The 26,029-nt window shown below is 34.1% G+C and overlaps 1 protein-coding gene across 1 annotated transcript in view; it reads right to left on the bottom strand.

Moving 5' to 3' along the window:
• Positions 1–26,029, bottom strand: part of LRP1B (LDL receptor related protein 1B) — a 1,887,165-nt gene that overhangs the window by 1,216,256 nt on the left and 644,880 nt on the right. Inside the window, 1 exon segment of the mRNA XM_021076285.1 lies at positions 16,541–16,678. Within this exon segment, the coding sequence (XP_020931944.1) occupies positions 16,541–16,678 (138 nt within the window).

Raw genomic sequence — 26,029 nt, 5'->3', positions numbered from 1 at the left:
GGGCAAGTGAATGGCTAGGCGGTTGAGGTACTATGTGGTAGATTGATTAAATGATAGACTATGGAATTTAAAAAGAATAAAGAGGAAAGTGAACGCATCAAGGATGTCTAAATCTGTGGAAAGTTGGGAGTATAAGTGGGTATAATGTTCTGGTGGATTGCTGGAATGGAAATATTAGAGGAAATAAGAGGTGTTAGAGGTGGCAAGCCAGAAAGGTAGATGGTAGTAGGCAAAGAGGACTGCAAAAAATTGAGATGATGGAAGGCTTGCAATGATCACCAATGGCAAAATCTAGATTCTAGGCAATGGCAACTGGTGTGAGTAGCTGAGGTTGGACAAAGAAATTGAGAGGCCAAGTTATTATAAATATTATCTGAAAATATATTGAACTTGTCAAGAATTTAGACAGAAGTAGCACTGGAGAGACAGAGCTACAATCAATGAGAAAGAGAAGAGAATGACCTGGGCGTCAGCAAAAAATAATAGTAATGAAGAATAGTGGATAAAATAATCTGATGGTGTGAGCTATAAAGCTGAATATTTTTAGTAAGGGAGGAAGAACGGTCTTCAGGCAGCAATAAGGAGGATGGAGAAAACTTATCCCAACTTTAGGCCCAGGGGTAGGAGAACCATTATAGAAAATTCATTTTTATTTGAGAGGTCTCCAGGGTAATCAGGAAGGAAGGACTGGGTGTCCTTTACCAAGAAGTTGATGGGATTGGTAAAAGATGAAGTTGAGTGTGCATGGAGTTCTGCAGATAGTGAACTGTGAATTATAGAGTGCACAGTGAAAGACTGAGAAAAAGACAAAATAAGAGTCTGTGATGATTACTAAAGTTCTATGGTGATGAGTATAAATAAGAGAAAAGACTTAGTAATAAAGACACTGGGATATGTACTGGAGGATTTAAGACAGACAGAGGGAGGAGAAGGGTAGAGAGCAGTGGCTTCCTGGCACTTTCTTTTAATTCCTAATGAGTGGTATTGTAGGTGCAGAAGAGGTGCTACAGAAACGCAGCCCCAAAACATTCCTTGAAAATATTAGCAAAATCAGTTCCATTTTCCCCGGACTTGGGAGTAGTGAGAATTTAATTTTGAATTCAATAAGACCATCGGGCAAGACCAAAAGTGAAGTTACCTGAGGCAATAAAGCCTCATTCTTGTTTAAGGCATGTGAAGGTGCAAGAATCAATAGCAAATGAAGGGGATCTAAAAAGGATAAGTTGAAAAACTTTCAATGAACCGCTCAATCATTCATACTTAAAAATTAAAAAACAAAAAACTGATATGATTCAAAGTAAGAACCACTTTATTCTGAACATATTCTAAGTGCTGGTTATACTTACCAATGTTCCATGACAATATTTCTCTAGGGAATTTAAGTTTCAGGTCCAATTGTGGCTTCTTTAAAGACGATATTGTATTTTTATCAGTGCAGTGCTCTAACTACATTATCTGCTCATCAGTTATATCCACACACAATGGTGGGAAAGCCTTCAGGATATGAACTCTCTGACTATCCCCAGAACTTAGCATAATGACTGGCAGATATGGATTTTGAGTAAATATTTATCTGATAGGTAAATAAAAGAATGAACAGAGAAATTACATTTTGGAAAACTGATTCTATGAAGAAGAGCATGAAACTAGCATAAGCACACAACTCTGAAGAAAACAAGTCTCTGAAACATTAAGTGCCAAGAAGAAAAGCTACCTTAAGGAATAACTGACCCATGAAACAGTCCTTGAGCATGTTTTAAAATAAAATAAGTATTTTCATACAAGATTTTTGTTTAGAAGATGTGATCCTACCATTCTTACAACTAGCTCAGGGCCTTTTAAACTAAGATAGTTTTCATCATTTAACAGCAAAGGTGACATAAGGATATTGAAATGAACGATTCTTTGTGATCATACAAAATAGGTAACATTGAATCAATTTTGAAAATTATTCTCTATCAGACTATTATTTTCTTTATCTAATCCAGATTAACCTGCTGCATGCATATCACAAAAGGTTAATATGCATTTTATACCATTTTCCTGCCCTGTGGTTATTCACCTTGTTGCAATTTATAGCCTGCAGGTTCATCAGGTTTCAACTCTGTTTTAACGAGTTTTTTTAAATTGAATCTCCCCTACAAAGCTTTCTCTCAGACATATAACATTTAATCTTTTATTTGCTAATCACACATCCATACTTTATTTCATTTGTAACTCCTTTCTAGTCTATCAATTATGATCAAATTAATGGCACCTAGTTTGCTCTGTATTACTAAATTATATCTCTACAGAAATACTTCTAAACTAGTTATAATTTAATTTTGATAATACCTAAAACTGAACTTTTACTTGACTTTTACACATATCAGTTCAATTATAGCCTTATATCTAATTTTAGTTCACATATATTTTACTCCCATTATACAATAAGAGCAGGGGAAAATGTTCCATTTTCTCCTTTTTATTGCTCAAATAAATGGGCCTTAACCTAACAAAAAAGAAAATTTAAGTTCTGTGCCTTGTTTGTTGCTATATTAGTAGTGACTAGTTGCCCAACGCCAACAATAAAATCACTTGTCCAAGTGAAAAGTGAACAAAAAATAATATAATTTTAAATATTGCATTTTAATGCTTATTACAGCGTAAAATATGATCTGAAATATCCATAGTGATATGCATCTATGCTACCAGTATATACTGCAATTTCTTAAGAGTTAGGAAACCCTCTGACAAAATTTTCCAGTTGTGACTTTATTTAGATAGGAATAGAGCTAAATAACAACCTAGACTAAGTTAAATAGTAAGTGCATAACTTTTCTAAAACATCATAAAGAGAACTGGATGACCCTTTAATATTTTGCATTAGAAAATATATGAAAACTTTTGGGTATTTTTAATTTAAATTAGTACTGGTCCTTTATAGATATGTAGTACCTTGGTTGCATGCAATAAAATGTCAAAAAAGTTGCACCACCCAAATCAATGAACTAAGTGTTGAGTGTGCATTCAAAGGAATTATTGTACATTCCACATGTATCCGAAGAGCAAGAAATTATTGTAATTTAGTACTTTGGGGATACTTACATTTGCTTTGGGAAATAAAAAGTTTCCAAAGTTTCTCATAGAAACTATTACATGTCCAAAATTTTTAAAAATGACAGATACAAATGAAAAAGCTGTTGAAGGAAAACGGAAATATACATTGGTGAAGCAAACTTTGGGAGAAAAATCCAACAATCAAATAGGAAAAAAAAAAATACAAGTGAGATTTCAACAAGGATAGTTTAGCTCAGAAACAAACAAAAATAGTCTAACAATAATAAAGGATGTCTTTATATATAAATTTTAAAAAATAAGTGTTATTCCTTTCTTCCATAATAATTATTTAAGCAAGGAAGATAAGATATATCAATAATTTCAAAATCCACTATGTTTTTATATATGTCCAAGATTTGTTTTGTTATTTTTTTTCCCCTGATTTTTGGGGCTGTGTAATTCAATGAAATGTATAGACTAGAAATACAGTTATTCCAGCTTGGCAGATATTGCTGACTACACGTCAGTAAGATTTTTCTCAACTCCAGGGTTCTAAAAGACATAAACTGTTAATATCAGAAAATCCACATTGTCCAGACGTGTTAACTCACACAGATCTTTCTAACCCAGAGAAGCTAGGTGGAAGAGACATTTAGTTTCATGCCAAGGGGTTCCCCAGCTCACCTGCCCATTCAAAAGAAAAGCACATCACCACACTGATATGGATTTTCCCTCTGCTAAAAATGAGAAGGATAGGAGAGTTATGTTCATAGTGAATTTGATACAATCACTAACATTTTTCTCTGACTTTGATTCCTCTCAACACATAGAATTTATCTTGCTCATCTCTTACTTAAACATCAGGATTTTAATTTGAGAACTACTTGCAATGGGTCTCAAGTGATACTATACTATATATACACTCCCTCCTTCTCTTTTCTCTCTTTACATAGAGATAAAACTATCCAAAACGTTGTTTCAACTGTGATTTTTTATCTAGATCTTTTCCAGTGCCTACTTACTCTCTAGAACCAGCGGGTAAAAATGGCATTTTTAACTGGTATCTCACAGATAGGAATTTATTTGGGGATATAAAAAAATGGCAGAAATAATCAGTTGGTGGGATTTGGGACTCAAAGGGCGACTAATTCAACACTTCAAAATAAAACAAAAGTCAAAAACAATAAAATATTTGGGGCGGATTTGATTGGTTTGAGACTGTAGTCTTTGGAAAGCAAAACAGAACAAAACAGGACAGTTATTATAAGAGAGAGAAGTTAACAAAGCAGTTTAACATAAAATTCTCAAAATAGTAAATAAAATAACAAAAGTGTATACATCATGACAAACCAAATAATAAAAATAGTGATGAAATAGGGTTGGCTGACCAGAGATGTGAAATGATAGCCAAGATTTTGAAATGCAGATAGTTTTAAAAAGTCTCAAGTTTAATCCTAAATTTTTGTTAGGTTAAGGCCCATTTGCTTGTTTTCAAAGACACATTTCTAATTAATGTCCAGCTTTCTCTGTCCTTTAGAATCTTCTTATAGGTTTATCTAACAGTACAACTGCCACACTTATCTGGTGAGTAAACAATTTTCTGATTGTGTTATTAAGGCATACACAGCAAAACCTTCTAGTTGCAACCAAATGTCCATTACCCCTTTCTTTCAAGTCTGATTTTATATAAGCAGTGTTTGCATAATGGAAAAAAACTGCATCTCCCAATCTTTCATGCAAGTGAGGTTGGATGTGCGTTAAAATTCTGGCCAGTGGTGCGGAAATAGAAATTTGGGGGTTAAGCTTCTGGAAAGTTCTCTAAAGAAGAAGTTGATTTGCTTGGTAATGGTATTTTATTATTTTTTTTCCAAGAATGTGGATGTCATATTTGGAGCTGCAGCAGCCATCTATGACCACAAGCCTACCTTGAGGCAACAAATGACAAGGATGGCAGAAGAGAAAGATAGGTGTCTGGAACACAAATCACACCAAGAAATCACCTTACCTGCTATGGATCATACCTATCTCTGGATTTTTTTTTTTTTTTTTAATAAGAAAGAAGAATGAATTACTACCTTTTTCTACCAGTCTTGTTAAGATCTGTTTTTCACAGCCAAATTTGAATCCTAACTGATGCAACTTGAGTGAGCAAGGCAATAGCAAGTTATAAAAAATAGGTTCAGAGAATCATAGGAGTTGGGAGCTATGGTAGTCAATTAGAGTGGATGTAGGTCAGACTGCATCTTGCTTTATTGGGAGGGATGGTTTATAACTTTAGAGATTTTGAAAATTTAAGTCTATCTGAAAAAGTGCATGAAAAATGCAATGAAGCCACGGGAATATACAATCTGTTGGAGAGAAAAGGCTAAAAGCTGAAAGGGCATGGAAAATTTTATAATGCAATATGCAAGCATTTGCTCAGAGTGCAAATTGCTAAGCATTGACTATGTTACTAAAAGTGGTTGTTAGAATTTCTTCCCCTGGAGGCCTTCCAAATTGGGTAGATAGCAATCTGTCTAGGCAAGTGTGGGTTCAGACCAGCCTGAAGGCAGATGGATGGACTGGATGACCTCTGAAAGTCCCTTCTGGCCCTATTATCCTACAGTTCTGTTTCACGCTGAGAGAAAGTTATTGCTGCTTCTCTATTTGTAGTTATAGTCATTGAGGAGACCTTTGCTTCCCTTCTGCATATTGCAGATATTTCTGCTAAATAAGAAGATACAAAACTGAAAGGAACAAATCACTTTAGGCAAGATGCAGAAGTGAATCTTCCAGACAAAGAGCACATTTTGAGGCCAATAATTCTGGCATCCAGAATGGGACACTTTGTGAGTTATTCAGCACGTGCGCTTTGGCACTTCATCTTTCTGTTTCCTGTGTGCTTGTCTTGCCTGCATAATTGATTGAGTCCTTGCAGTGAAGTGACTTTGCTTTGAAAGTTCACCTCGAAAGGTAAATTAAACTGTGTTACGTGAGATTATTAGGCTTTGATCACAAGCTTATTTCTCTCAGTTCTGCACTTTTTGTTATGCATAATTAGATTAAATGGGTGGGATACAAACCTGACTTACAGAAAAGAAACTGGAAGATATTTGTCTGGGAGGAGTACCTAAGCACTCAAAGTAAGGATATGGCTAGTAGAAACATTACATTTTTCTGGTTTTAAAAACAGCAACAAACAAACCACAAGAAAGGTGGAATGCATAAAAGTGTAATTAAAAAAAAAATTCCCTGAAATAATCATTTCAACTAGATATCCAATAAACACAGGCCAGGAAAATCTAATAGACTACATAATCATGTGTGGGTATATCTATACACATTTGTATGCAACAAATTTTATATATATAATTTAAATATATAAATATTTACATATTCTATATAAACCTCTTAGATTTAAGAGTATTTTATACCTCCTAATCTCCGTCTCCAAACTTCTTAGAGAACTCTTTAAGTAATATTTATTGACCTAACTACAATTTAAACAATTTAGGCTCTCAGTGCTTCTGCTCTGAGAATATTGGATAAATCTCTGAGCCATTTATTGAACCATATAGATTTTTTTCTTGGCACTCCTGGTTTCTTGCCTATAGTCCAAGTAAGAACACATCACACGTTTCAGCTAATGGAACTGAAAAGTGCTTTCGGGGCTTGTCCTTCCCATTCTCCTTGTATCTAACACTTAAGCCTTGGCTCTGGTCTTACTGACCTAATTCAGAAGCTCTGTGAGCAAAGTTATCTCCTTTCAGTTGGCATCTTGTGGTTTCCACAACTACAGTGGATCCTCTGCACTGGTTGGTGCTCAGCTCCTTGTGGAATAGAGAGGTCATGTGCTTGAAATCAAATTTCATTTTTTTTTTTTTTTTTTTTTTTTTGCTTTTGCTTTTTAGGGCTGTACCTGGGGCTTATGGAAGTTCCCTGGCTAGGGGTTGAATTCGGAGATACAGCTGACAGCCTATGCCAGAGCCACAGTAACACCAGATCTGAGCCATGTTTTTGACCTACACCACAGATCACAGCAATGCTGGATGCTTTAACCCACTGAGCAAGGCCAGGGATAGAACCCACATACTTATGGTTACTACTCAGGCTCGTTACCACTGAGCCACAATGGGAATTTGCAAAATTTCAAATTTTATACTTTCTCTTAACCACACACCTAATGGGGAGCTAGAATGCAAATGCTTGGTGGAAATAAATCTGGATGATCTATTTTGTCCTCAAAAGATTAATCTTTAATGAGTTTGTTATCTTGAAACTCAAATATATAAATCTACACACAAAGGTTGGTGAAACTTAAAATATACAGGCCTATTTCTCTATTGCATCTACATGAGTAAAACAAATAGTTTGATTGACTACAAACAGACTGATTATGGAGCTATCAGAGGTCACTAGTCTCACAGGTATTCTATTTTTTTGGATATTATTTTTTTTATTGAGATACTTAGTTATGATGACATTAATACACATGTCATTTAGTAGAGTAGAGTTTACTACATAAGTTCTAACAATGGATTCAAGAAAAAGCAGCAGAAATAGTTTGTTCTGCAATTTTGGACAGATTACAAATTCAGAATTGAAAACACTAGCTAAAATGTGTGAAAACTTCCCTCTACAGAATTCTGTAAGATTTACTTGAATTCCTGACTAGGCTTAATGAATCTCACAGATTTTATTTATTAGTTACTTCTCATTGGGATGACATTTTTTCCCTTCAAGGTGTAAACTTTCTTTACTGAATAACTTTGAGAAGTCTCTTATTATTCCTTCCAGATTCTATTATGAAAGCTTAATTCCTAATGTTTCTTAACTTCCTATTTTTAATACTGCAAAGCTATTTCAAAGGGTTAAAATGAAATTTTCCAATTCCTTTCCACCTCCCTCATCAAATGAAAGCACTAATTTTGTCAAAGGGCTAGACCTAATAGTCAAATTGAAACATTCCATTCTGCAAGCTTGTTAGTAGTTCTTCAGCTTGCTAGTCACTCAGCATATTTTTTTTCCTGCTCAATTAACAAAACTGACAAGGAATGTATAGTTAGTTCAAAAATGGTATTCAGTATATTTTCTACAAGTCATTGTGCTGCTTTAAGAACAGGTCAGAAAGGATTCTGAAGCATAACAATTGTACATGTATCTCTGAGTTGATACGTTAAAGCCTAGTAGTCAAAACTGGCAAAAGAAAACTCAAGGTCACAGAACTTAAACTTTACTCTCAAACTGCTTTTGTGTGTGACTCCTGGGGATGCCATTCATCCTTAGCTACCTGCTTTAATTCCTTACTTTTTTAAATATCAAGCTGCTTGTGTCAAAAAACCAAATAATGAATCACAGGGGATTTGGCCTAACATGTGAGGTTGAGTAGAGAGCTGAGTGACAGTTTATTATAATTCATTCCTTTGAATAATATTGAAACAGTCATATATTTCCCCAAGTTAAGATTCAAGAGAATAAAACTCAGGCATCAACTAAGGTGGTATTTTGGTAGTTTGCTAAGGATAGGATTTTGGTTACTTAATATAGTAAGCATACTTTCCCAGTACCTAACTTTTGTCTAAAAAAGATTTCACTTACTGTGACTCCCCATGCTATCTATCTTGACTTACCTTTACAAGAAACTACATCCAAGTGACACATTAAAGAATAATTCTTAACATGCCTTATTTGGGGAACTGATCAATGTGAGGGAACATAATGGTTTAGCTCAAATTTCTCTGATAATAATAATGCATTTTAACCCTCTAAGAATAAGTTGCATAATTTGCTATATATAACAATTCTAGCCTTCATATGCTTGATGGTAAAACATCATATAACCTCCTCATAATATGTTTTTATTTTATTTTTTGCATTTTTCTTTCTTTTTTTTTTTTTAAGGGCTGCGCACACGGCATATGAAGATTCCCAGGCTAGGGGTCCAATCAGAGCTACAGCTGCCAGCCTACTCCAGGATCCAAACCATGTCTGTGATCTACGCCAGAGCACACGGCAATGCTGATCCTTAACCCACCGAGCCAGGCCAGGGATTGAATCTGCAACCTTATGGTTCCTAGTAGGATTCGTTTCTGCTGCACCACAACAGGAACTCCTTTTTTGTATTTTTGTATTTTTTTTATTTTTTTCTCTTAATATTTTTGAGCATATATCCTAGTGTCCTTTTTTACACTCTCTTTAGAATGTTATGCAGTACATTTTAAGTGGGTCATAATGTATCCTTATTCCAAGGTAACCACTCTAGTTCTAATACCAAGGATTTTTTCAGCTTCAAACTCATCTCTCTCTCCACTGAAGACACTATGCTTCAAACTTACCAAATAACATAGAGCTCTCATGAGTGTACACTGCTTTCTTATTTACTTGTGCCTCTGTGTACATAGTTCCTTAGTTTTGAAAACTTCTTCTCTCATTTGCTTACTCAACTTAATGTGAGATACACATCAACTCTCTTGGTAAATTCTCCTGCATCCCCTCCAATGGAATTAGATGATCATTTGACTTTTTCTCAGTCATTTTTACCTTCCCTCAGTAAGACATGTAAATTCCATGAAGGCAAAAAATAGGATTTCTGCATCCCTAGTGCTTAGGTGAACATCTGGAATACTGTCAATGCTCAATAAACATTTACTAGAGTTATTACATGAATTGACAATAGGGAAAACTTTACTGTGTCTCTATTGGCACATTTATAATATTCATTTTGGCCTCATACCCTTTTTTAATTTCTCACCAGCTATTGTTTTCCATCATATCTGGAAGATAAGGGTGAGGGGAAAGATTCAGATAAATGATGAGTCCAAGTATCCAAGAATACTCACATAAATTAAAAATTCCCAAAGTGGTGGAACTATCAATAAGTCTCTTCTGCTGAGGAGAGATTCCCAGAGGTAGGAAACCTGAGTCTCAGGTTTTTTATGGTTTCATATAGGCTTTTTATCAATTCAACAATAATTGAAGGTCCATAATGCACTAGGACTATTACCAAGGAAAGACTGGGTCAAAAAAATGTTAGTTTGAAACTAGTATTTATCAAAAAGAGATAGATACAGAATCTGAGATATTTTAATAAAGAATATCTAATTTTTTAAGTTAGATTTTTCAGTGTTAGATCATTTTAAGCTATTAGTGTATCTATGCACCATTTTTTTCTATACTTAAAAAAATTTTGTGCTTTCATAGTTATTCTTAAAATTAATTCTATTTGGGGGAGGGGATACTAGTTAGTATAGTCTTAACAAAAATCAAAGATGTAAATCTGCTAAAAAAGGATCATTTCCAGTAAATCATAAGCTATCTTAGATTATGCTTTTGAATGCTGAGCTATGATATAGAGCCAAATTACTCAGTCACCCTTTTAGTACAGGTATTGAGTTAGCTAGTTTGTCCCTAGAAGTCAGCATATTCAAACAAACAGCTGAAACATAAAATCTAATTTTCTTTAGGGGGATTAGTTTACAATTACAGCTGAAAAATCAGTGTTAAAAATACCTTTCTAATATCTTTCTAATTAAATGGAATTTGAAAAACTTAAGACTGAAATATGAATATGTGTACTTATGTATGTACATATATATGTGTACTTATATGTTATGCGTATGTGTGTGTGTATGTATAACACATAAGTTTAATAGTGCATGAAGTGCACTATCCTAATTTCATATAGGTGTCGTCGGTCAACACAAACAATATCTGCAATAGTCCTGCAAAGGACTGATACTCTTGTTGAAGACCTATTCTTTCTAGGAATTTTGTTTTGCTTCTGAAAAGCATTAATTTGGCCCTGAAACTATTATGAGTGTTAAGGGTCAGAGACTTTCATGAAACTAACTCAATTACTTAAATTAATCTCTTTGAAAGAAAATGCTTACCCTTGAGATAGATTTGAGATTATCTGATAACCTTAACCCAATACAAAGCAAAGAATAAAGCAGGATCTATTCTTAAATTGTGGGAGCATTAGCAATCAAAAGTGGTCTGAGCACACAAACCCAGATCCTCCTGCCTTATTCCAGTTGCTTGTTTTCTAGTTCTAGGCTTACCAATGTTTCAAGGGACTTAAGTGCAAACTGTGTAATTTCCCTCTATGTTCTTTATTTAAATTTTATGCTGCTGACATACACTTTCTACAGCGCTGTGCAATCACACCTTTCTCCATACCTTTGTTTTCAGATTCTGCATGCTGAATTTCCCTTCTGCAGCATAAATTCATTTTAATTTAGGAAGGGATTGGCAATACTTTTCACTGGGAACTTTTAAAATGGAAGTAGGACAAGATTCATTCACAGAATAAAGTGAAAGTAAAAGCAACAAAGTGCTCCAAATTCAAATGTTTTCTTATTGTCTTCTCCTCACCGCCCCCCCCCGCCACCTTCTTTTATTTTTTTTTTTTAGCAGCCACACTTGCAGGAAATGGAAGTTCCCAGGCTAGGGATCAAACCAGAGCTGCAGCTGAGGCTGACACCACAGCCACAGCAACACTTTATCCAAGCTGCATCTGCAACCTATGCTGCAGCTGGCAGCAACACCAGATCCTCAACCCACTGAGGGAGGCCAGGGGTCAAATTCACATCCTCACAGGCACTAATGTCAGATTCTTAACCTGCTGAGCCACGAGAGGAACTCCCAATTGTTTTCTTTATCAAATTCACCAACTTCTTTCACTTCTTCCTTCTTTTTTGAATACAGGCTATTCTTATGATACTCTGAAATCAGTATTGCAATGACTAGGAAAACACCACCACAAGATAAAACATTTCCTTTCTGGAAGAATGAACAATAATAGAGTCCTGAATGTGAGTTAAGAATTCGTTCCTAATACTTTCATTAAACGTATTAAATTTAATTTTGTCAAATAAATTATATAAACCTAAATAATTGGACAAGATTAATTCCTTTTTAGAATATGTGAAATATGTGAGATTTACACAAGTCTTGTAATCAAAAGTGGTCTGAGCACACAAACCCAGGTCCTCCTGCCTCACCACTTTTCTATGGTGAATCATTGTAGATAATAAATATTGCCATTTACCTTGATCCATTTTGAGAAAGCCTTTAATTTGTAAATTACCTCAGGATTGTTTGGCCTTTTCTTATAAGAATTTAGTTTTATGAATAGTAATGTAAAAGAAAAAGCAAATATATAAAATTGTAAAAACTGTAAGTTGATATCTAAAATAAATACATTAGAATACATTCATTAAAATTGTTGGAATTTAAAGTAAATACATTATAGTAGATTATGGCTAGAGAAAATGTAATTGCATTTATCAGAAAAATTATATTCGAATTGGCAAATAAAGTAGAAGAATCAAATGGAATTTTGAAATTTCTTAACATGTATTATTTCAATGAGTTAGATGATACATAAAAGAACGCTGTCCTTCTTTAGGTTCCTGGTCAAATGCACCAACTGAATATATTCTACACTCATTTATGTAGGAACAGATTTAGAATAAAAAGAGAAATCAGCAAAGTACAGTATGTGTATCTATAAACTCCTGTGTTTAGGTAGGGAGCTTTTCAGATGTCAGAGTTTTGTTGTCTAATCAGTTTCTGTAAGCTCTTCACACACTTTACTCCCCTTATATTTAAAATGACATTGGAATGTTTGCTGGAAAATGATCACATAGATTACATAATCACTTTTTCTAGGGCTACAAAAGTTGGAATCCTTTTTGTACTAATCTGATTGGTCTCTTTATTCTATTAACAGAGTAAGAGTACACAGTGACATAAGAGACTGTCAATTTCTTGAGCATTTAAATATATGACCATTTTGCACTGAAAATGTAATCTAACTAGGGTTGTGAATTAAAAGAAGGCTTCTCTTCTTCATGGCTACTTTAAATGTTAACAAAATGAATTATCATAAGAATGTTACATATTAAAATCAAGTTTTGGTACACCTCAGGTTATGTGGTCTATATTAGTTGAATTTGTATATTGCTTCCAGCATTCTTTGCCTGGATGTGAGGATTTTTGTGGAAATGTCCTGAACTGAGAGGCATCATACTGAATAGAATGTTTTCATTGCTCATGCAATTTAGATACAGTGATATTACCACCAGTAGGAAATGCTATGTAGAAAGACATGAAATTTTGTGAAATATAATGTGATGATTTTGAATGTCCCTATTGTAAAATTTTTACAAGCACATTCCTATAAGTACAAAATCCATTTTTCTTTCTTCAAATGAAGCTAAATTATGTAGATTAAAATATCAGTGTTATAGAAAATCATTAATAATAGATATCTTTTCATTACCCTTACCAAGAAGAAATTGATTTTTCTAGGAAACCATCAGAAAACAATTCAGTTGAAACAAAAGCATTCCCAAGCCTAAAATAGAACCTCCAAAATGTTAAATTTTCTCCTTAATAATTTTCATAAAGGATACAAGTATATTACCAAATGTATTTTGGACTTTTTATTAGAGAAAAGAAAACCTATCCGTCTTTAAATCATGTCTTACAATTCATGAAGAATTATTTAGAGTATGTTCTTAGAGTGCAACAAAAAGGGAAGCCATGAAAAGAGAAGTGATTTAGAGAGAATTATTCTGCAAAGGAAACCATTTCTAAAAATCAATACAATATTTGAATTAATTGGGTTTCTTTATTGTATGTTTATAGTAGATGAGAAAGTTTTTAGAGACTTGACAGGGCTGGTGCCTAGCTAACTCTTCAGAAAACCTTTTTTCATTGAGTGTGACCCCAAATGAGGAGGAGATGGAACTTGGGAAAATAGACTCAGTTCTCATGATAAACTTTTGGATACAATCAATCATATTCTCTAATTTAAACGCAAACCATGTACATGTGAGAAATCTGGTATTGCCCCAAAGACCTGTATTTTCTCTCTGTGTTCAGGGCACTCTATCATCAGGCCAAGCAGGCAAACACATTACGAATTTGCTTTTCTCAATGCAGAAATATTCTGTTAAACCATGGACTCTAGAATGATGATATCATTTCAGTCACCTTTATCCTACCATTCTACATAGTTGTGCGAGGCCACGGAAGTAGGTGGAAAGCCTTCCCTCTACTGAGGTCAGTGACAGGTAGTGATTCAAATATACTTCTTATTTCTAAGTACACCACAGTCTTAATAAATTATTTAGGTCTTTTAAAACACTTTCTTTGGTGAAATCTAGAAATACTTAAAAGGCTAAAGTGGTAGAGTCAGCCTCCTACTGGCAAATTAGGAAAGAAAAAAGATTGTCACTTGTGATAAAGATATGAAAATTTCACCAGTTGGAAACCTGAATTAGAACAGGAAAAAAGATGGAAGCATAAGCAACTATGCACTCTAAATCTCAGCTTGAAATATACACTATCTTTTCAAAAATAGACATAAATTTAACACCATTTTATTTTTGTACAACTATTTTGCTTTTAGTTGAATCCCCTATTTTACTTTTTTTTTTTTATCCTTTTGTCTTTTTGCCTTTTTTAGGGCCACACCCACAGCATATGGAGGTTCCCAGTCTAGGGGTGTAATTGGAGCTGTAGCTACCACCCAGAGCCAGAGCCACAGCAATGAGGGATCCGAGCTGCGTCTGCAACCTACACCACAGCTCATAGCAATGCTGGATCCTTAACCTACGGAGCAAGGCCAGGGATTGAACCCACAACCTCATGGTTCCTAGTTGGATTCGTTAGCCACTTAGCCACGACAGGAACTCCTCCCCTGTTTTACCATTAACACAACCATTTATTTGATCACAACTCTAAATTTTATTAGAGAACTTGGATATATTTTCACATGATCCACAGTACTGAAATATGTCTAAGATATTCAAATGTGTATAATCACCTCTGAGGAAGCATCTGGCAATACGACAATTTCACTTTTAGACACTTAGTCACACACAGCTATCTGAATATTTGTTTGAAATGTAATAAGAAGTCTGAATTATAACTAAAGTGGTTAAACTTGGTCTCTAGAAAATATAATTAATTTCCTAAAAGAAAGTTAAACTCTTTCATTTCTATTACTTCATTATCACTACTTTATAGTAGCATCATTTTTAAAATATACCATTATAAAAAGGAATACGTCACAAACCCTTTAAATGCAAATAAAATGTTACATTAATTATCATTACACACGTGTTTATAACTGAAACTTGTTATATGACTCTGTCTCCTTATATGACCCTGTCAGAGTTCAAGGCTAAGAAAGGAAACCTGGCCTTAGAAGGAAGACCTTTAGCTTCTCAGTCTGTCTCTGTCCAGAGCCAGTATATTTGGACATCCTTTCAGAAAGAGCAAAAAGACCTAGTGACCCATTTGCTCTGTGTGCAATCAACAACCTTACCACTTTGGATTACTTTCTGAAACTAAGATTTACCCTTTTTCTAATATATGTCTCCATTTATGGTTTTGAATCCAGTTTATTTCAACACAAATATGGGAAACTGGCAGCCACTAAGCCCTGTCTGGCATCCAGACAAGTTTTCTTAGTTTTGTACATTGTTGACTGTATAATGTTTAAAAAGCAGTAGCTGACTTTGAACACTTTAAACTCATATCAATGTGGAGCTCCTCCTGAAAAACTGGAACTTATGATGACCTAGAAATGTTTCAAAATGTTTCATAATTTTGTATGAATCTGTAGACATCAGCTGTGAATCTCTAGTTTTCTATAGTTCCTTCTATTCCTTACTGTCTTACTGATCCCATCATGAACGAGTTACCCTTTTACAGACTCAATAAACATAATTTGTGTTACAATCAACATGCTAGAATCTGTGATAGAAACATCTGATTCAGTGGTTTCTTTCCCAGTTCAACTTGAAGACTCATTCGCTTAACACCTTGATTCTGTTTCTAGATTGGGTTCCTTAATTCTTAACTTTTCCTATTTCTTTGTCTAACATTTTATCCCCCTTTACCAACCAGTTCTATTGGAATGCATCAGTTCCAAATAACTTTTCACTAATTTTGAGATTTTTTTTACCTCTATCATTAGTATAGGTAAGCCCTTGACCACTCTAGAATGTAGATTTTTGAAAAGAAAATTACAAGAAAGTTAATAGTATAACTTCATAGAAACATTAAGGGAAAAAATATGATGATACAGCCTATTGATACATTTGTTGCTGAGGTTTTACTTCAAATACTCTTTGTTTAAGCAAAGGTTCAGGAAAACAAGTTTTGGGTATATAGGACCAATCTACTGTGACAAAGACTTCTCATCAGCCCTTTGCTCAAAAGTACTCCTTTCTATGAAATATACAATTATTTGAGACCACTTCAAAAGTCTAAATGTGTGGTTTTTTTTTTTTTCCTTTAAATTTCTAACAGCATTTTTCAATAAAGCACAATAGTCATAGCTTTGAAATGCATATTGAGTGTTTCTGGTAATAAAATTCATGCTTTCTCAATAATTGATAAAGTTGTGGGTGAAAGAAAAGACAGGTTATAAGTTCTCTTTGAACTTTCATTAAAACAATGAGAAATTCAATATTCAGCTGTATTGTTCTGCAAGTGGACTCACCACGACAATGGACTCCTTCATCATACCCATCTGAACAGTCAAGGACACCGTTGCACATTTGGGATAAATGAACACATTTGTTGTCACCTAGGCAAGCAATGTGATTCAAGGGGCACTTGGTTTCCACCTCCTCAGGACCTGGAAAAATGCAAAAAGGAACAAAGTGATACGGGTTAGCTTCGTTCATTTTCTTTTCTTTTTTTTTTTTTTAACATTAAAACCATTAAGCACAGAAATTATTAGCATTAATTTACAGAAGAAAAAAGAAAACAATAGAAAATACTCTGATTTTCAGAGACATCAAACTTAGCCTATGTAATAAAAAAGCTAATTTTCAAAGCTGCATAGGAAATCAAATAATGTGTATTTTTTCAGATCATGTGTTAAAAACACAAGTAATCTTTTGACACTTAAAAAAGGCTTGGATTGAAAATCTAAGGGTCGGCTCAATTGTTTTCTCTTATCCTTAGATAAGTGGGCAAAGTACTTAAACTCTGCATGTCTCAGTTTCCTCAATTGTGAAATATGAAGAGCAGCAACTTCTTAGCAGGACTCTTTTTAGAATTGTCTCAGGTAATATGAACAAAAGGCTTCAGTGGAATTTAAATGAAGTTGTGTCCACCTTAAAGCTATTTTATGTTTAATCTATTCTTTAGGAATATAAAGAACAGCTAGGTTTATATTTATTTATATGTGGATTCTTTTGTTTAAAAACAATCTTTACTGAATAACTAACTACTATGCAACACAATGTGCTGAAGAGAAGATGATAAAGAGGGGGAAACTCATTGAGTTTACCCACTGGTGGTAACTGCACTTTATATAATCACCTCTTGTGTTTTTAAAAATATACTTAACTTCGAACACCCAGTCTTTTCTTAAAGAAAAAGACAATAACAATAATAAAAAATGCCAACCTAACATATTCTAGGCTATACAAAATTACAAGAATTGCAGAAGAAAGTGATACGATAGCACTAGAAAACAAAGAGAAAAGGAAACAAAAATATTACACAAGTAAAAAAAAAAAAAAGCTTCAGTTGCCAAAAGACATGCTTTTTTAAATTTTATTGAAATACAGCTGATTTACAATGTTGTGAAACTTTCTGCTGTACAACAAAGTAACTCAGTGTTACATGTACACACTTTCACTCCCTTTCAGATTCTTCTCCCACACAGATTATCACAGAATATCGGGTAGAGTTCTCTGTGCTTTACAGCAGATCCCCACTGGCCAGCCATTCCATATATCACAGTGTGTGCCTATGCCAGTCCCAAACCCCCAGTTTATCACCAAACCTCCCTTTTGGTAACCGTAAGGTTGTTTTCAAAGTCTGCGAGTCTGTTTTTCTTCTGCAGACAAGTTAATTTTATACTTTTTTTTAGATTCCACATATAAGTGACATTAGATGATATTTATCCTTGTCTGACTTCACTTAGTATGATAATCTCTGGGTCCATCCATGTTACTGAAAATGACACTATTTCATTCTTTTTATGTTGAGTAATACTCCATTGCATATGTTTTTTGAAATGCCTTATCAAATATGAATTGTAGGTATATATGATTTTCTTTGATGATTAAAACATTTATGTCTGGGGGATGTAAGTAAAATTTTATAACATAGCTTCACTAGCTGAAGTGTTACCACTAATAGTTTTCTGTGTATTTTTTCAAGTATACTTATATAATCACCATTATGCAAGTCTATTAGTTTTGTCAGACACCTGTCACTCCAAATGCCCAACTCATTTTTCTGTAACATGTCTCTGTAACTTGAGTATTTGTTTCTTTAAATATACTTTTCCATGTATATGTGTATGTATGTGTGTGTATATATATATATATATATACACACACATAAATGACAAATATACAAATTTAAATCAAAATTATAGGAATAAAAATAAGTAAAATTTTTCACTGAGTTTCTATCTATTGAGTCTTATACTTATAAGATTAATATAAATCCATTTTAAAAATAAAATTTTAATTTCTTATTTTTATAATTTATAAACTAACACATTTTTGAAAAGTTATGACCAATGATCACAAAATACTTTTTTTTGCTATTTTTTGGGCCGCTTCCGCGGCATGTGAAGGTTCCCAGGCTACGGGTCTAATTGGAGCTGTAGTCTCCAGCCTACGCCAGAGCCACAGCAACGCGGGATCCGAGCCCCGTCTGCAACCTACACCACAGCTCATGGCAATGCCGGATGGTTAACCCACTGAGCAAGGGCAGGGACCGAACCCTCAACCTCATGGTTCCTAGTCGGATTCGTTAACCACTGCGCCACAACGGGAACTCCCACAAAATACTTTTTTTAAATTTAATTAATTGGTTAATTACTTAAACAAAATTTGAAAACATGCCTCCTTGCATAAATGTCAAAGTAGTTCTTAGGTCAGATATATTTAGATGTCTCTGTAAAAATTCCAAAAGTAACTCTGGGAAAGAACACATAACAAACCCTGGATATGTTATGAAGTTCCTGTCGTGGCTCAGTGGTTAACGAATCCGACTAGGAACCATGAAGTTGCGGGTTTGATCCCTGGCCTTGCTCAGTGGGTTAAGGATCCAGTGTTGACGTGAGCTGTGGTGTAGGTTGCAGATGCAGCTTGGATCCCTAGTTGCTGTGTCTCTGGCATAGGCCGGTGGCTACAGCTCTGATTAGACTCCTAGCCTGGGAACCTCCATATGCCATGGGAGCGGCCCTAGAAAAGGCAAAAAGACAAAAAAAAAGGTAAAAAAAATTTAAAAAATAAATAAATCCAGGATATTTTAGAAATTTTGAGTTAGAGACCAAACATCACCTCAATCTTTCTAAAACGCCAAGATTTTTGAAGACGCGATACATGTGTTGGCTCAAAAACAAGTATGAATTTTCATTTTTAAGACTGTCAGGTCACTGATCAACAGGATAGAAGGAGTGAAATGTACATCTGATGTTAAGAAGAAGCCTTGGTTACTTACAAATTTTGAGAAAACAGGGAAAAGTGTTTGGGTTCCTCAACAGCAATATGTAGAACTATTAGATTCTTCCTACCAGTAACATGTAGGGACATAAGAGAATTTTGTTAGTAGAAAGAAAGAGTTAATAGGTTTCTCCATAGACTAACTACTATTGTCTTTGACAAGCTCTTGTCCCAGTTTCCATCACTGCTGGAAAGACAGATGAATGATGACTTGATGGATTATGCTTTAGCCAGTTTTTCCCAATTTTTCATATGAAAACATATTCAGACATGATAATTTTCAAGTTACACTGAAGATTTGCAGAAATTATTTGTAGAATTGCCCCAGGCCTTGGAAATTAACCTCAAAACAGAGAATCAATATCTTAAATTTCTTTGACCAGTGCTGGTATACCTCAGCTTGACAACGGCTAAAACCAGTATTTTTGCTCTTTCTTGACAATGGGGATAGAGATGGGAAGCTTGAGAAATAGCAATGTTTGCCTCAATTCAAATTCTCAGCTGAAACCAGGCAATGCAGGTATACAGTGTACAATTACTTTAGGGAAATATCCATCCTTGATTCCCAGTTAACATTTATGAAGTAACAGTGCATATACCCCATGAAGGTCTTTTAGTCCATCCTAAAAATAAAGAGGTAACTAACCCCAATCACTACTTCTACCTAACTACCTGTGTGAAGAGGAGAGGCAGGTAATAATGGAGGTTACATAGATTCTCAGGATATGTCAGTGCTGCATTAAATTATTTATGTCATGAAAATGTTCAAGCCTTCAAACCATTTCACAACCAGAAATTTTAATCTGGATATAAAGGAGCAGGGTTGGAGGCTCTCTAACATACTGAGATTTATCCCTTTAGCTGAACAGAGGAAGGAGTATTTCCAAACTCATTCTATGAGGCCACTATTACTCTGATACCAAATCCAGACAGTGATATTACAAAAAAAAAAAAAAAAGATAAAATTACAGGACAATATCACTGATGAACAATGCAAAAATCTTTAATAAAATACTAGCAGACCTAATCCAACAATGTATTAAAAGGATCATACATCATGATCAAGTGGGACTTATCCAAGGGATGCAAGGTTTTTTCAAGATCTGCAAATCAATCAATGTGATCGCAATACATTAACAAATTGAAGAGTAAAAACCATATGATCATTTCAAAAGATGCAGAAAAACTTTTGATAAATTTTAACATACATTTAAGATAAAAACTCTCCAGAGAGTGGCCACAGAGGGAATATACTTCAACATAATAAAGGCCAGATATGAGAAGCCTACAACTAACATCATACTCAATGGTGAAAAGCCAAAAACTTTTCCTCTAAGATCAGAAATAAGACAAGGTTATACACACTCACCACTTTTATTCAATATAGTTTTGGCAGTCCTAGCCACAGCATTCAGAGAAGAAAAAGAAAAAGGAAAAAAAGGAATCTAAATTAGAAAGAGGTAAAACTGTCACTGTTTGTAGATGACATGATACTATACATAGCAAATAATAAAGATGCTATCAGAAAACTATTAGAGCTTATCAATGCATTCAATCAAGTTGCTGGATATAAAGTTAATATCTGTTTCATCTCTATACAGTAGCAATGAACCATCAGAAAGAGAAATTAAGGAAATAATCCCATTTACCATCACATCAAAGAGAATAAAATACCCAGGAATAAACTTATCTAAGGAGGCAAAAGATCTGTGCTCTGAAAACTATAAGACTGATGAAAGAAGTCGAAGATGACATAGACAGATGGAAAGGCAAACCATGTTCTTGAACCAGATGAATCAATGTTGTCAAAATGACCACACTATCCAAAGCAATCTACAGATTCAGTGCAATCCTTATCAAGTTATTGATGGCATTTTTCACAGAACTGGGACAAAAATATTTAAAATGTGTATGGAAAAACAAAAGATCCAGAACAGCCAAAATAATATTGGGGAGAAAAAAAAAAAAAAAAGAATAGAGTGAAAATCATACTCTCTGGCTTTAGACTATACTACAAAGCTGTAGTAATCAAAACATTGGCACAAAAACAGAGGTGTTAATCAATGAAACAGGATAGAAAGGACTATATAGCACAGAAAACTATATTCAGGGAGTTTTGGTGGTAGCTTAGCAGAAACGAATCTGACTAGCGTCCATGGGGACGCAAGTTCAATCCCTGGCCTCTCTCAGTGGGTTAAGGATCCAGCATTGCTGTGAACTGTGGTGTAGATTGCAGACATAGTCCAGATCTGGCACTGCTGTGGCTGTGATGTAGGACCACGGCTACAGCTCCAAATTGACCCATAGCCTGAGAACCTCCAATATGCCATAGTTGCAGCCCTAAAAAGACCAAAAAAGAAAAAAAAAAAACTATTTTCAATATCTTGTAACAACCTATAAAGCAAAAAAAAATCTGAAAAACTAACATATATATGTGTATGTATATATACATATATATGTTTTAATAACTTTACACCTAAAACATTCTAAATCAACCACATTTCAATTTTATGAAGTTAAAAGAAATATCTGCAAAAAATTAAAATTTTAAAATGGGCATAAGTTTTGAATAGACACCTTTCCAAGGAAGACATAATGATTGACAACAGGAACATGAAGAGATGCTCAACTTCACTAATCAGCAGGGAAATTCAAATCAAAACCACAATGATGTCACCTCACACCTGCCAGAATGGTTATCATCAAAAGACAGCTAATAAAAGTGTCAGCGAGGATATGGAGAAAAGGGAATTCTTGTGTACTGTTGGCAGGAATGTAAATTAGAAAAAACACTATGGAAAGTTGTATGGAGAACAACTATCAGAAGAAGGGAACTATCAGATAATTAGCAATTCTATCCTGAGTATCTATCAAAATATTCAGGAAACAAAAGCACTAACTAGAAGCGATATATGCAACCCTATGTTCATCAAAGTACTGTTTACAATTGCCAAGATATGAAAGCAACTTATGTGCCCATCAACAAATGAATGGATAAAGAAGACATAGTATATGTGGTATACATATTTGATGGAATATTACTCAGCCATAAAAGTGTGGAATCTTGCTATTTGTGACAACATGGATAAACCTAGAGGCTACCATGCTAAGTGAAATAAACAGATATAGAGGATAAATATTGCATGATTTCACTAATACATGGAATCTAAAAAGCCAAAACAATAAACAAACATAAGAAAACAAAACCAGAGTTACCTTACAGAGATTAAACAGGTGGTTGCCAGAGGGGAGGGGGTTCAGAGGACAAAAGAAATAGGTGACAGAGTTAAGAGGTACAAATTTCTAGTTGCAAAATAAATGAATCATGGGTATGAAATATACAGTGTGAGAAATACAGTCAATAACCATATCTTTGTATTGTGTCATATTGTAACCAGATTTATTGTGATTAGTTTATAATGTGTATAAATATCAAATTCCTATGTTATGAAACAGGAACTAACATACTATGACCCCATAGTATGAGGTCAATCATACTTAAAAAACAAACTCATAGAAAAAGAGATCAAATTTTCAGTTAGCAGAGGCAGGGGCAATAGATGGTAGGGGAGAAAGAACTGAAAAAGGTAGTCAAAAGTACAAACATCCATTTATAAAATAAGTAATTACCAGTATGTAACATACCTCATGGTAACTATGATAATGTTGTTGTGTGTCATATGTGAAAGTTAAGAGAAAGCCTAAGAGTTTTCATCACAAGAAAAATTATTTTGTATTTCTTTAATTTTGCATGTATATGATGGATGTTCACTAAACTTATTGAGATAATCACTTCATGGTATATGTAAATTAAATCATTATGCTGTATACCTTAATATTACACAGAGCTGGATGTCAACTATATTTCAACATAACTGGAAAAAATAAAAAATATCTTCAAAAATTAACTTTCCTAGGAGTCCCCATTGTGGCTCAGTGGAAAGGAACCTGACTAGTAGTATCCATGAGAATTAAGGTTTGATCCCTAGCCTCACTCAGTGGGTTAAGGATCTGACATTGCGTGAGCTGCAGTGTAGGTTGCAGAATACAGCTCAGATCTGGCATTGCTGTATCTGGTGTGTAGTCCCCTAGCCTGAAATTTCCATACACTTCACCTATAGCTCTAAAAGAAATAAATAAATAAAATAAAAATAAATTTCCTAGAATCATTTAAAAACATTTTAAAGTGTCTTTATATTTAAGTAATATATTAAGAATTCTAGAACACCGTTAATGTTATTGCAAATATTTATCCATTTCCATCTCAATGATTAAAAAATGAACATTTTTTTAAAAGAATGCTTTAATTTATTATTTATTTATTTATTTTTTGTCTTTTTGCTATTTCTTGGGCCGCTCCTGTGGCATATGGAGGTTCCCAGGCTAGGGGTCTAATTGGAGCTGTAGTCTCCAGCCTATGCCAGAGCCACAGCAACGCGGGATCCGAGCCGCGTCTGCAACCTACACCACAGCTCACAGCAATGCCGGATCATTAACCCACTGAGCAAGGGCAGGGACCGAACCCTCAACCTCATGGTTCCTAGTCGGATTCGTTAACCACTGCGCAACGACGGGAACGCCAAGAATGCTTTTATATAGAATTAGATTCAAAGTAATTCCTAAGCAATTAAGTATATAGAAATAGTATATTACAATATCTATTATAATTCACAGCTGAATAATCAAATAATAGCAATAAGAATGCTTATGAAAACCATAAAGCATGTGTACCACATTATTTACTCTGTTGTTTGGGAAAATTAGTACATAATGTAAATATATTTAATATCATGTATCTGTTTAATATAAAACATAACATTGGATTGCATAATGACTTTATAAATGTAATGTAACTTTCCTAAAACTATGTTCATTTTATAAGGTATTATTTTTGCATATGGGCTACTTCATCTGACAGAATGATATTTCAATTTAAAATAAATGGAAAAAAAGGAAATAATTTAAAGTATTTCAAAGAAATATGACTTATGGTGTTTATAAAGAAAATTAAAATTGGATTTATGAGCCTCAACTTCTAAATATTAATTGATATAATGTGTTAGAGTAATCTATGTGATTAAAATTGAGAATACAGGGACATGAATAAGAACCACTAAAGATACAAATGCGGTCCATCTAATAGAAACTCACTGAAATTAAACAATTTCTACGTAAAATAGCTTCCAGTAATGGCTGTGTGTTTGCATATTTCAAATGGATGCTGTGAAGATTCAAATTCTGGGAGAGATGTAAAGGTGACTGATTTTGTCCAGCTGCACTACCCCTAAGCCATCCTCGACATCTGTCCTATTTTTTAAAGGCCCTGGGGAAGGAGGTTTTGCAGTTTTGATAGCTTGTTCTAAGGTTTAGAAATCCTTTTTCTTCAGTCCTTACTCTTCGGAAGTCACAGTATAGGAAAACTCCTTACATCTAACACACAGAGCTTTATTTATGTATTTAATATATGAAAAGCATGCCTGGTCACCTAAGGAAGATTGTGCAATATGAAAGCAGTTCTGCTACAACCAAAGTCACCATTATGTCTGCTATTATGAGAGTGAATAAATGGGTATCTCGTTAAGACTTTTACTAAAATCTTTCTGGGTCATATCTGAAAATACCATTATGGAAAATAGGAAGCTCTATATTTCTGTGTGTGTGTTTACTGCTAACTTTAATATATATCAGTGATTTCTATCAGTTTGACGGTCAGTATCTGAATCCAACAAATATAGGTTAAGTCATAACATTCTCTTGCACTAAAATGCAAACATTTACAATACAATCAAAATTGGCCAATGAAAAATATTGTATGGATGTAACCAAAGCATTGTTGTCATTAATTATAGCTTTAGAAATAAGAAATTTATCAGGCCAATAGACTGTCTTGCTTCATTACTTTCCACTCAAGGGCAACTAGTTAAGAAAAAAATAAAATCACTGTCTTATGAGTGACTATTATTTCAGCATTGCCATTTACTAAACCCAGTGCTAATGGAGGAAACAGTTTGGATGATTAAAAAATTATTGTTATTCAGGTATTTTAAACATTCCTTTATTCTTCACATCTTCTTTAATTTCTGAACCACCTCATTTTTTTCTTTGTCAAAAGGTCTAGATATTTGCTTTCCCCTTCTTCCCCTTCAGTTGAAAACAGACTTACATGTTTTTTTAATCTCTTAGTGCTCTGCTCTTTGCTAACTTGATAATCTAGGTGATTTTACAAGAAGTGTATTTACATCTAAATAAGACTCTTACGGAAACAACAGATTAATTCTAAAGTTTGGAATTTTAAAGGGACTTTTGTTTGAGAGAAAGGGACACTTCATTGATTGATACACACATCTCATTTATTGGTGGCAAGTGTATTGATTCGTAGTTGGCACTCAACTCTTTTTAAATGAATGAGTGTTTAATCAATGAACTAGAAAGATGATGCCTTTCTACCATCAATTTGCAGAAATACTACTGAGTCCTCGAAAGTAAAACATCTGCTATAGTCATACCTTAAA

This window comes from Sus scrofa, chromosome 15, assembly GCF_000003025.6.
Source record: "Sus scrofa isolate TJ Tabasco breed Duroc chromosome 15, Sscrofa11.1, whole genome shotgun sequence".
Taxonomy (NCBI): domain Eukaryota; kingdom Metazoa; phylum Chordata; class Mammalia; order Artiodactyla; family Suidae; genus Sus; species Sus scrofa.
Note: the sequence above shows the minus strand (reverse complement) of the source record. Positions and strands in the feature narration are given on the sequence as shown.